Source organism: Syngnathus typhle, linkage group LG5 (genome assembly GCF_033458585.1).
Source record: "Syngnathus typhle isolate RoL2023-S1 ecotype Sweden linkage group LG5, RoL_Styp_1.0, whole genome shotgun sequence".
In the NCBI taxonomy this organism is placed as follows: Eukaryota; Metazoa; Chordata; class Actinopteri; order Syngnathiformes; family Syngnathidae; genus Syngnathus; species Syngnathus typhle.
The window spans coordinates 10,155,100-10,168,197 of NC_083742.1; the positions used below are offsets into that span (position 1 = coordinate 10,155,100).

General features: G+C 41.9%; 2 protein-coding genes across 2 annotated transcripts; both read right to left on the reverse strand.

The window, feature by feature from the left end:
- Positions 1 to 67: 67 nt before the first annotated feature.
- elmod3 (ELMO/CED-12 domain containing 3) lies at positions 68 to 8,394 on the reverse strand. The gene is made up of 13 exons (XM_061278802.1): positions 8,302 to 8,394; positions 6,587 to 7,273; positions 6,132 to 6,203; positions 5,976 to 6,050; positions 5,681 to 5,750; positions 5,378 to 5,440; positions 5,200 to 5,288; positions 4,550 to 4,673; positions 4,345 to 4,467; positions 4,125 to 4,255; positions 3,912 to 3,988; positions 3,697 to 3,824; positions 68 to 3,478 (listed from the first exon to the last, which is right to left on the reverse strand). Exons 2-13 carry the CDS (start codon positions 6,620 to 6,622, stop codon positions 3,228 to 3,230), a joined length of 1,239 nt encoding a protein of 412 aa, XP_061134786.1. The 5' UTR covers positions 6,623 to 7,273; positions 8,302 to 8,394; the 3' UTR covers positions 68 to 3,227.
- Positions 8,395 to 9,109: 715 nt separating this feature from the next.
- Positions 9,110 to 11,273, reverse strand: star (steroidogenic acute regulatory protein). Its single transcript, XM_061278732.1, has 7 exons — positions 11,127 to 11,273; positions 10,893 to 11,000; positions 10,635 to 10,765; positions 10,271 to 10,429; positions 10,008 to 10,192; positions 9,841 to 9,934; positions 9,110 to 9,752 (listed from the first exon to the last, which is right to left on the reverse strand). The coding sequence occupies exons 1-7, from the start codon at positions 11,188 to 11,190 to the stop codon at positions 9,633 to 9,635; spliced, it is 861 nt and encodes a 286-aa protein (XP_061134716.1). The 5' UTR covers positions 11,191 to 11,273; the 3' UTR covers positions 9,110 to 9,632.
- Between the last annotated feature and the right edge of the window lie 1,825 nt (positions 11,274 to 13,098).

Below are 13,098 nucleotides of genomic sequence, written 5' to 3' on the forward strand. Positions count from 1 at the left end.
GTCTGAGTGTGGCAATGTGCCATTTGATAGAATACTGTGTGCTAAAAGTTACACAGAATACTGATAGTTCTTAGTTTTCAACAGCATTTATTTAGCTTTCTCCATACAATACATTTAATGTACAACAGCACATACTGTATTCTCAAATAACTCTCAGTATAAAATAGGGCATCTACAATCAAGGTACAGTCATAAAATTCTCTGAGGGACATGACAAAGACCATGACAGCAAAACAGCTTCAAAAAGTATAAAGCGCAGGGTGTTGTCGAGAGATGTGATTGTATTTGCCAAGTCACTGCCGGTTTGCAAGCGGAACTTCAAACGGCACCTCTCGTGGGTCTGGCATCCTGCGAAAACCCGTTTGTTTCTCTTTTCTCGAGTCATGCAATCTGGGATGTTCGAAAGCAAAAATATAATCCAGGACAACTGCTGATGAACAGTAAAGGTTGGTGGTAATGAGAAGATGAATTAGAACTTGTCTGGGTACTTGAAAGCATAATGACCACAGCCTTACAATCAATCATGTGCTGACTGAGCAGTTTGTTTGTAGCTCTTAAGACTGCATTATTTCTCTGACACCCAACACTTAAATCACAGCAAATGATACTCGACCGTCATCAAAGCCACAAGACAAAACCAGCGCATTCCAACATGGCCAATTCAAAGTTTAGAAGAAAGTGCGTTTCATTTGCAGATGTCTAAGGGCCTATATAGTAATGACATAATACACACTTGAGTCATGGACTTGCTTCTGTTATTATAGTAGTATGTCGTGCGTGAGCGGTTTAATATCCTCTGTACATTATATAACGAGTCCAGTGGGTGAAAGAGTATAAGCAAATATAGAACGATGTAATGAAAGGCCAAATAAATATAAGGAGAGAAAGGAGAGATTTGTCTTAAGTCTTGAGGTAAGCAATGTATTTTCGTATAATGCCCTACAGACAATCATTCATCTTACAATCATTAATTCTCTATGTACAAACTTCCTGATTTACAGACACTGTACTGCTCCTTAGCTTCAAAAAGAAGAAAACCAAGCGCCGGATCAGTGTGGTGCAATGTTTGGGACAAGGGAGGTGGGCGGGAGGGTTAAGGTGACCTGACTCGATGAGGTGGCCGCAAATGGCTCCAGAAGGTGGCCCTTTTGCATACGTCACACATACAGTTTTATCTACAACAGTGCAAAGTTCCTCATCGGTCGCACAACGCCTTCAAATAATTGGCCTAACCGTGCCGTGTCATTTGTGACAAGATGAAGACTGGAAACGGTACAACAGACCTATTTGAGGTCAGCAGGCTGTCTACTGACTTGCAACAACACAGGTTACTGTGGCACTGAGGCGAAACGCGCAAATTACAAGAAACAAAAAAAAAAAGGGAGGAAGCGAACACTCGACCATACATGATTCTATGGGATGGAGGCACCCTTTCAACTGTTACCTTCTCAGAAGACAAAGTTGAACTCAATCACATGTCCAGCCAATCTCCACAAGCCTCAAATGTCTCTACTTGGGAGGGTTCATGAAAGATGAATGTGCTATAGTAGTAAAGGTCTGCGCACTCATTGACACGACAAACCGACGTCAACGTGACATCAACAAGCTTCACAAAGGAGGCGGCTATAGGATGCTACAGTACTAGTGCTACCTGAACATGCTACAGACTGAGACTACAAACATGGGAGACAGTTTCACGCGAGCACAAAGCACGAACCAGCTTTGCCGAGGACCCTCAACCCGTGCTTGGCCAGCCATCTTTTCTTGATTTGACTTTTCCAATTGGACTTTTTTTCTTCATGTTCATTCCAAGTACCATTTTAAAATCTGTAGTACCATGTTTGCAGCTGGACGGGTCAAGTACTTAGTAAAGCTGGATTTTTGTGTGCAGAGGAAAGTACTCCATTTGTAGGCAATTCCTGTCAAAAAAAGACACCGTCTCACATGTATACTTTCTAACTTATTGATGACATTCGTACTGCCTTACATAAAAAGCTTAACCAGACAAGTCAAACTGCCCTTTAAATGGTGACAACAGCCTAAAATGTCCTCACTTTTTCTTTAGATGTCTTCACTAAGACTCATTTTATCCCCCCCCCCCCCCCCCCCACACACACACACACAAAAGTACACAAACACACCTGGATGTTCACTTGAACAAACACACAAGCCCTGAAGTTAGGAACAATGTCTATGGTCACACAGCACTGACACTTTGATTATCATTGAGTGTGAGCTGGAATTGCATACCGTACCATAGTATTTAGGGGAGGCACCCTTCAACGTCAGCTCAATCATTTTGCCATTCATACATACAAATCCACCCCCCCTCCCTAAAAAAAATATATATACAATCACATGCTTACTAATGGAAAAAAAGCTTATATCAGACTTTCAGAGTAAGCCTTATCAAACGTTTATGATGGGCTGAGAATGTGTGTAGGATTTCCCTGTGTTGGGTTAAAACCATTCTTATTATTACATATCTTCTGGGGGGAAAAAGAAAAAGCATTTTCAACTGAAGCAGCTAAAATATACATTTTTTTTGGGTCGATCATAACTATCAAGTGAATGGATGACTAGACCAATTCTGTGACACCAAGAGTCTCTGCAGTCTGAACCCCATTTTCTCCCCTTACATTACATTTTCAACCAACTAATAGGGAATCCAAAGGGGTCAAAACGTCAAGGCAAACTAACATGAAACCCGCTCCAAGCTCACTGCCTGTGACCTGATCAAGTGTTGTGCTGCTGGTTATGACCCTGTGGAGATGAGCATTGAAAACATGTCTGATGGTGGTGCCCTTCCGCCGCATTGCGGTTGTGTAGTTGCTCGAACAAAAGTGAGCCTCAGGCCACCTGCGACGCCAACATAAGAAGGCTGAGAGGCCTTAACTCCACATGGACTAAGTTGTGACCATGATAACTTCATTTCGATTTCAATTGAGCACTCAATTTTAAGAAAAGTGCAAATATTTATGTTTTTGTTTTGTGACATCCTGTATCATCTTCATTTGTTTGACTGTTCTGTGTTGGAATAAATAATTCAAACAATGAGGGCTATATGACTAACTACAAAATACTAACACCAAAAAATAAACCTTAGCAAAGTGCAGCACCCCATCTTCAAAGGGTTGGGGAACGTGTTGGATAGTGTGTTCTTCATCTAGCTCTCCATAAGACACAGACAGACAGACAGACATACAGACAGACGCACGCAGACAGGCTTAAATGAGTCTGGCATCACCCTCCATGTCAGATGGTAGCTCACACACCCCTGTGAAGTGCATCTCTTTTGCTTTGCTTCCCTGCCCACTCGTCACTCTGGCTGCTCGTTCCTCCACGTTGGGAGAAGGTTGCTGAGCCGGTGGCTCTGGCGACGTCCCACGGGGGACTCCACCTGCCCGTCTCTCTTTCAGGAAGACCTCTAGTCGGCGAAGCATCTGCTTTGGGTTCTTTTTGGCGAACAGCTCCACTTCTGAAGAAAGTACATCAACAGTGAGTGTATTTGTAGTCTGATGTCATGCCTAGATATTGGTCTCTGTTTAAGATGGACATTCTGGATAATGTTGAAGTACTTCTCATGCCAGTAGCTAATAATGTAATGTAATGTAATACAGTCTACCAAAATTAAACACTTCAGTATATTATTTTTCTTTTTGCATGTACATGGTCTGCCTGCAACAATTCACCAACCTTTTATCACAAAGCCAGAGTCAGCAATGGTTTTCTGTTGCGTCTTCCACAGTTGGTACAGGTGCAGGTACGTGGCCACGTAAAATTCATTCAGCACACCAACAACTTGCTGTCGACGATTGCACTCCCTGGTGAGGCCAAAAGTAGAGAAGAGGTTTTTGCACGACTCATGCGGAAGGATGGGACGAAGGGAGAGGATGATAAAAAAGACTGACTTTGACAAGGCCTCTTCTCTGAGCACCTGCAGAGCGATGCGCGTCATGTTGATTGACATCACACTGAATGGAAAGTTCTGGGAATAAACAAGTCACAACAGCAACATTAGAACACAATTTACAAAATGTAATAAAATCCAACAAAAGAGCTGTATCAAATATCCATATTTGCAAAAACGGAGAAATATGGACTAAGATGACTAAAACAAATACCTGTGTAGGGTGTTGGGACAACTTGTAGATGTCTCGAGCCAAGGGCAGAGTTTCTGGGTCCATCACAAAATACAATGTGTGCATGAGTCCCAGGAAACCAGTACCACGCAGGTCTGTAGCTGGGTCCATACCTAAAAAGCAAATCATAAGTCACTTTCAAATCTTTATCATAAAGTCGCTTGATGGATGTTAAATGCATTGTGATGATGGAGCGTTTTACCCTGAAAGCCAATGTTTTCCCAGTGTGTCCCATAACGAGGACAGTCCAGTCTGCAGCCAATGAGCCTTTTATAAATGGTCTGGAGAACGCGCATGTGGACTATCTGGCTGTTGTCCACATGGCCTATGGAAATCATATGCACAAGTCAGCATTTAAATAAACCCACAGATGACTGCACAAACAGGCACGGCGAACACATGCTCACATTGCGCGATGGCAAAGACAAGATCCCGCTCTTCTGTGAGTTCCCTGTTCAGTCGAGGGGGCCCAAAAAGGAAGTGTGTGATGGCAGCGAGACCTGTCCTGCGAATAGTTGGCTGGATGTTCTTCTGAAAGTTTGTGTGTGGACAAAACACAAGATTAGAAACAAGATCATATGCTCTTATCTGATATAATGTAATTGAAATATAATTTCAAATATATCAGATTTAGTAAATGTAGATTTAATATTGAATAAAAAAACAAAATTTTACTTTTTTGGGGGAAGTTCACGGAAGCACCTCATCCAAACACTCACTCCAAGAGACGACACAGTATTTGAATAAGTGGGTGCTTTATTGAATAGGTGGCTGATATTGTCATCTGCACATTGCTTCTCTTTTAATAAAATGTCAATACACTTTGATGTGTGTGGAGAACGCTGAAGGGCGGCAAACGGACCCCTTCAGCTGGTCAACAACATGCCTGACCTAAATTGCAAAAGACCCGTTTGGCTGCCTAAAAAAAATACCTTTCTAAAAAACCAAGACTCACTATACAATGCACTTTTGGGGTTAACGCGATTCCCAGATTCTGGACTCCAAAGCCCGCGTAAAATTGAGATTTAGGTGTACAATGACAATCATAGTTGCTTACAAGCAAGTCCCCGAGATCTGTAGTCTGGAAGTACTGAAGAGCTTCATTGAAAGAGATGAGCGGTGTAGGGTTTGAGTCATCAGTGAGAGCTGGGGGATTCAAAACAAATAAAAGCAAACCTAATTTAGCTTGGTAAATTCCTGTCAACATAGATGGGAAATAGTTTGACAGCTCTGACCTGGTTGGATATTTTCTAGAGCCTCCCACTCCTGTCTGGCCTTTTCCAACTCCTCATCTCCTTCTGTGGAGACACACAAGAGCAAGTTAAGAAAATACTATCAATCGGTGGATAGTTTCATTCACCCCCCCATTCATCTTCCCTATTCTGGGGTACTGCATCATTCCTTCAGCACCAAGCCAACAACCTGAATCCCAAAGGACTGATTCTACCCGCACAGCAACCTAGTGTCTAGGATACAGTACTAAATTCTACTGGGAATAAGATGAGAGACCGAAGTGAGTTTGTGTGAGAGTGTGCTACCTGCAGGTTTAGTCTGGTCCCCTCCTGCTGCAAGAGTCTGCAGGAGACCATTCTGCTTCAGTGCTGAAATCTGAAAACAAGTTTAACACAATCACCTTTCATAATGTCCCCACAATTTAGCAACACAGCGTCACGTCGACTTGGGCCGTCATGCAAATTGGTCACATGGTACATCAATCAGAATGTTTCCGTTTAGAGGTTCCGCTGAACTGTACATATATTGCAACACAAAAGTCAGTATTTCTTGCATTAAAGTACGAGCAAAGGAAATGGATGAGAAAATAGAGGTAATTACCGGCAGGGATGTGAGGGGTGCACAGTCATTGGTGTGAGCTCTGACACTGTGACTGATAATTAGTCCATTCATAACCTGGAAAGAAAAGGTTTCAGCCATTTTTTAGGAAGCAGGACTCCTTGAATCGAGGGGAAGGGGTCATCTGAGTTTACTCACAGGCTTTTCGTTCGAGTGTCCATTGGTGGTCTCTTCTGATGAGTTACATTCAGGAGAGAAACCATTTTGTCCCTAAGAGCAGGGAGAGGGCACCACGTGCAGATGGTTATAAAACGGACATAATAAAAGTTATTTTTTAACACACCAAGAAGACAGTTGTCTGGAATAATAATAAAAAGTCATGTGCAGGAGAGTTAGGGGAAAAACGTTTACAGAGCGAAACTGAGCTGAAGTTAAGAGAAATGCCCTGCCAGCTGCCGCCATGGTAACATGGCAAGCGAGCCAGAGCAGAGATTACAGCTAAAGCAGTGGAGCGAGCTGTTGACTTTAGGTCTTAAATTAAACATATGTGGAAAAGCAAATGAGCTCTTAATTGTTTAACAATGTGGCGGAGGAAGAGGAGATGTCTCCAGTAGGCCAAATGAAATGATGTCGCGGGAGGCCGAATGAATTACCTCACGGTAGAAAGTGACATCAGTGTCTTCTTCCATTGCATATGACTGTGTTGGCTGGCAAGGGTCTTCCCGATTGGAGCCTCTAAAGCCTTTTGAAATCCTGGACTGAGATGGGCTGACAAGTTGCTACAAGGACTACCATGGTTTCTTGAGCACACGTGTGTAGTGACTGCAAAGATTGATGCTTCATATAGATGAAGATGTCCACGGTCATAAGTTAAGACTTCACCCCACTGGTAACAGACACCCACATCGTCCACATCTCGGGTTTTCCCTCGGTGATAGTGGCAGCCTCCTCCTCCTCCTATATTCTAACCTTGAGTGTGCACACGGAGAGGAATGTGCAGATATCAGTCTAGCGCTGAGAGGAAATGGCAAATTTCCCGGAATCCTCCCTCTTTCCTCCCCTCCACAGATCCCCTTGGCCAGTAGCTTCGCTCCTCATCGCCGTCAGAGATGCCCAGAAGCTGGATAATAACATCGCTTTTCAGGCTTGAGGTCTCCTCATAGCAGACACTTCATTACTTTGGCTCTCAAGACAAATCCAATAAGTGCACGGAGATATTAGTACACTTTAAATGACTGTGTTATCTTCAGCTTCTTGTGAAACAAGAAGGGCAGGTGTCCAGATGTGGATCATGAGCTGTCTTCTTTTTTTGGGAGGGGGGGTCGCACATGCATTAGAATCTGCAATGTGAAGTAAAACAAATCATCACAAAAGTATCCTACATACACAAGATATAAAATATCCTAAACGCAAAAACAGGGTGTGGGTAAAAAGTATGCAACCACCCTGGGACCCACCACCTCAATACGATTTTCAAGGGTCACATACATAATACATCTAATAAATTTCACAGAAAATCAAATTCATAATGTAATGATTGAACAATGAACTTGGTGGACATCGTGCCTTGACCACTGTGTATCAAAAAAATGCCCACCGCTTCATCATTAGATTGCATTGTGTATAACTTTGTAAATAAAGATGTATTGCTTTCTATTGTCTGACATCAGAGATGCGTGATTTAAAAAGAAACTGCACACATGTAAAACAATATCACTTTCAGGACTTGGAAAGAAAAAGTGTATTTCCAGCAAAACAAACAACAAAAATAAATACAGTACTCTACTCCCAACACATCTGCTAAAATAAAAGTTACAAAGGAGAATGCACACACAGCAACATGTCATTCAAATTGTCTGGTAAGCAGCAAATTTTCTGATTAAAAAAATTAAACAAGAAAAAATGAAGCTCGATTTTTTTTTTTTGCAATCCTAAATTTGCAGGCTGCCAGCTCGAACGTCGCCACAGTACAGAAGCTGTCAGCCAGCTAGCGAGCAGCAGGCTAGCAATATGTCAGCTAACAACCCCGCAGGCACAAACACCCAGGCACTGCTTCTTCTCAAACAACCGATGTATTTATTGCAATGTGTGCAAAAAGGACGATCTATTTTCGCAGTGCACGGATGAGGGATTGCCTGTCATGAAAAGTGTGTGCAATTGAGTGAATGACAGCGCCTCTTTCTTACAAAAAAGCCAGCTGTCAGAGCTAAATAACGGGCTAACTGTAGAGCTCTATTCAACAGAGATGAAGTCTGAGTCCAAAATCTAATGCAAGTAAAATGCATTTTCACTTCGGAGAACACAACAAATTAAAGCGATGCCCTACTGTCCGAGCATATAATTATTTGATAAAAAGGATATAAAATACCTCAGTTTCTGATTGTTTCTCCCTCCAATCTCAGCTTCCCTTCCCCCGTCCAGCGGCCACTGTAGTGCAGATGCATCATGGGAATTGTCGTTTCCTGCCCCGATCTGGATTCATTACGTCATTGTTCTACGGCTCAGAGGTACTGATGGCGTGTTACTTAGCATCTTATTTGCCCACATCATAGTTACAATACAATTTCCCGAAGCATATATCTGACAATATGATTGATAACATACATATGTGCACAATTTCGACCAATAAAATTGACCACAAAAATGCATCCACAATTCTTTAGAACAACAGAGAAATGTTTCACATCTAACTAATGTCCTCCGGAATTGTTTAAAGCCATGTAAAGAAGGGTTTCAATGTGGATCATAGAAATACACTCTTAAAGTTTCAGCAAAGTGTATAAAAAATAACTAAAAGATCTGAATCCAATGGGTCAAATGAGGGTGGGGGTTATAATGCAGCACAAGATCATAATAAATACTGTGTAACTTTGTTAAAAACCTGATTAAAAATGCAGCATAAATACTGTTAAATGATGCTCAAAACGCGAAACTTCGTTTTTGGAGTTGCTATTTGACCAAATGCCAAATGATGGACACAAATGGAGCATTACTTTTTATCCATTTTCAATCTGACTTCCCTACTAAGGGTACACCCTGGGCTGGTCATCAGGTCACATATAAAACACCCATTCATTCTCAATTTTGAGCACATGGGACTCTTCAATTATCTTTACCTGGAATGTGACTAGTACCTGTCCCGATCATAATAATGCGACTGTAGTCAGACAAGATGATGGGTTGTCAGCATAGCATTTATTTGAGTTCTCAGATATCAGCAAAAAAATCTCCTAGGTACCTTTTTACATACACTCATAAATATCAATGGCATGGAGATTGTTTATTCACGTAGAAGCTATTGCAATGGCACAAAATCAATAAATAAAGCACAGCAATAAAATGTGCAATTCACAGTGGAGCGACATGATACCCAAGGTATTATCACTCTGAAACAATGTGCTGTTCATTAACTGTTTGACTCCTCAGACCGGCTCAAGGCGGAATGGTTCAATCTGAATGAACATGTTAATCAACAATATGATTGGTGTCTCATTCAAAGATTGCCTATTAATGTGTGAGAGAAACACAAGTGTGCTCAGATTTTCCCCACTTTAAGCCAAGCAATGTATTAATCTAATTTCCCTATTAGCAACTTTTTTTCTTTGCTGATCATAGCGTGTTTGTGCTGTTTGATGGCACATTAGTCTCTCCTCTGCCACTACTGAGCGGATAATGTCGAAGCACAGGAGGCATGTTGTGTCAGCAAGTGTGAGCCATCTCCACGGAAACCTGATTGGCCATCCTTTGCCTGAGGTGGTTGGCAAAGTCCACCTGTGTCTGGGAGAGCACTTTGTTGATGATTGTCTTTGGGATCCAACCCTGCAAACGATAAAGGCGAAGTTTATATTCAATTAATGGAATCCATTGCCATGGAAATGGGATAGCAGAGAAGACTCTGGAAGTGTACCTTTAAATCTATATTTAGTAACCAAGTGAACTTGGTCTTATTGGGGTCTTCACTGCTGGGCTTCATAACTATACAAGTGGGTCCATTCTCTGCCCTGTCGAACAAAACAATCTCTTTTAACATTGTATAGTCACGCGGCTCATTTGTTCATCAGAGTCATCCCTCACCTAACCACACCCCTCTGCTCAGGCATCTTTGGGTGTTGAGTGGACGTTCCAGCCAGGAAGCAGGTGGAGCCGCGGCGCTTTGCACAGCGAACACTGACAAAATCCCGAGGCCCCACTACATTGCCCGGTGTGTCTCCTGATACCTCATGGGTCACCAATGTGTCCTTGCCGATCTTTTGAAGAATCTGTAGGATTCGAAATGTTCCCTTTCTCGGTGAGGGGTATATTACCATATTAACTGCATGCACATGATGCTGCCTCACCTTGACCTGCTTCACGTTTGGGTTCCACTCAGCCATCTGCTCCATGTTTCCCACCAGCTCTCCATAAAGGCTATCAGGATGTTGGTCTAACAGAACCTCTAACCTGAACACCTTTCCGATGCCAGGCAACACCTTACTCAAGACTTTGTCTCCGTTTGCCTGAGGAGCATCACAAACATACAATTGCAAATATTCAGTAAGATTTATATGAAGGGTTAAGTTGAAATGTTCATCACAGCCCTCACTACATGATAGTATGATGTGGTGCTCTGTGATTTCTCATGGTCGTGGAAGAAAAAAACGTTACTGGTAATTGCAGAGAATCCTTATTTATCAGCTCAGTGTTTCCCGTCTTGATACTCACAGCGACAGTCTCAACAATCCAGCCCTCCTGCTCACTGAGGATGCCAATAGCTTTCTGCAGCGCATCTTCACCTTGTTTCACATAGGACATTTCTTCCTCACTATATCCATTCTCCTCCTTAATGGGAGAACCTTCCAACAAACAGGTGGGTAACGTATTTAAAATTTTAGGTTACTTTTAAAACGCATGTGTCAGGCTTGGAACCAAAACGCTATTACATTTTTATCGGTGTTGGAGGAAAACAGCTTCATAACTTACTGAGGAAGGAACTTCTTCTCCGGACTTGGCTGATCCAGTTACTGGGGCCTGGACCGGCAAGTCGGTCCAGCTCATGGTGTATAGCCACAATTGCATTCTTTCTTAAACCTTGGTGATGGAGACACAAAATGGGCAACAATCTTTCGGTTAAGGCACAAGATACAGCGCGAGCAGTTTTGGGCGTTTCTGGAGATGATTGAATCACTAAATATTAATCTTTCATTTTTGACTCACCTCTCATGTTCCTCATATGGCGGTAGGAGATGCCAGCGCACAGTTTGAAAGTTGCAGGAAGCATTTTGTTCTCAGAATTTCTTTGCCTTAAGAGAACAAAAACTCAGTCACGGTATTGAGAAACAGTTTGGGTGTCAGTGCTGTCGAAATGACTTTCAATTCTGACTGTGGATGTCTGAGTTAGCCTGTGTATATATACAGCATGCCCACAAGGCCATCGTGCTATCTCTGTGTAGATAAACACACACGTACACACAAAGCGCACACACACCGCACGCATGCACAGACACCGCCTCCCTCTTCCGAGGTCCACGTCGCCAAGGTTGCTCTATGAACAAGATGAGCATTTCTCTGACGTTGTTCACATGTTGTGTCCATTGCCCAAAGCCCCTCCGTATTGCTCCGAGAGGTCAATATGAGAGCGATTGGAGTCATTTATCCCGTCATAGTTTGAAAATGTTCAGACCTTTGGCTAAAAAAGTCTCTGTTTGGTTTGTCTTCTTTCCGGCTAACCTTCAATATAACTGATATGTTGCCACGGGCTTACAGCGCACGACATTTGTAATTGATGGTGGGCCATTAACCCTGATGTTCTGTTTGGGTGGTCTGCAGACTGGGTCTTATCTATCTTGATTTACCTTGAAAGACTATCTGGACAAAAGTCTTGGGACTTGGCTCAAATTATTGAAACAACCAATAAGTCAGAATTTAGGCCATTTATGCTTATTTGGTTTCAATCTTTCTGGGCAATTCTATCAACCAGGAGCAGTTTGCAGAAATTCCTATTTTGCTCCCCCTTGACACTCCTTCAAAAAAATTGGAACACTTTCACCAGTTTGAGTTTCTATTTAATTTTTTTCAGAAAGAGATTGGTGTTAATATTTGAGGATGACATCAAACAATGTATATGAGACAGAAGATCAACATTGCAGTTTTTATTTCCGGGCATTTACTTCTGTAATGAATATGTAATTTAGTAGACACTCTTTTGTCTGACACTACAGCGTCTACAACTTCCAATAAAAGGAAAGCTGCATTTGAGAGACACCATCAACCTTCTGTGACATGAACAGACTGTAAGTAACAATTTTTGGGTGTCATTCTCTCATTACTATATTCTACTAATACTGTATAAAATCTCATTCACTTAAAAATATTTTTTTCTCTCTCCAATATAGTATGTGTTCCAATACTTTTGCTCATCTAAAAATATGCTTCGTCTTTCCAAAGAATTGATTCAGTTAGTACGCCGTAATTAAAACTGTGAACTCTAAATGTGTGCTGCAGTAGGCCGTCATGGAAATAATAGTCAAGATCGTCCAAATTTCGTGTTGCTGAAGTCCTATTCACTCTTGTCACGTCCCGTTACCAACATCATCGTTATGATTCTGTTTTGGCCTCCACATCACTAAAAAGACTGAATCACGCTGTGGAAAGATGATGTCCAAAGGGACTCTGTTTTTTGTCAAGCATCTCACATGTTTTGACAACCTTGTTCAGCCCTCCGAGCAAAAGTAAAGCTATCTAACAGTAATATTGCCTCAACGCTTGGCTTGTCAAGCTAACAGTGTCAACGTCGCATGGAAAGCTTTCCCGCTTAGTGTACAAGGATTTGCGTCATTAAAAACAGGATTCTAGTGCTAAATCCCGTTAAAATACTGGAATCCCATTGACCTATAACTTGGCATGCCTCCAACGGGATTTTAGGGATTACTCATTAGCGTCTGTGGCCTTCTGCAGGGTGAGAAAAAAAAAAAAGAGGCCAAAGCCGTCATTCAGTCAAAATATTAAATTCATTAATGGAGTAAAGGACAATGAATCACATCTGACTTTTTTTAAAATTACAAATCCAGATGCACAAAAATACTTCCCCAACACTTCTTATGACGATAGTGTGATTTAATTGGATTTGCCCTCTACATATTACATGTCTTACATGTCCTCAGAACTGTACGATATACATTAAGTGATC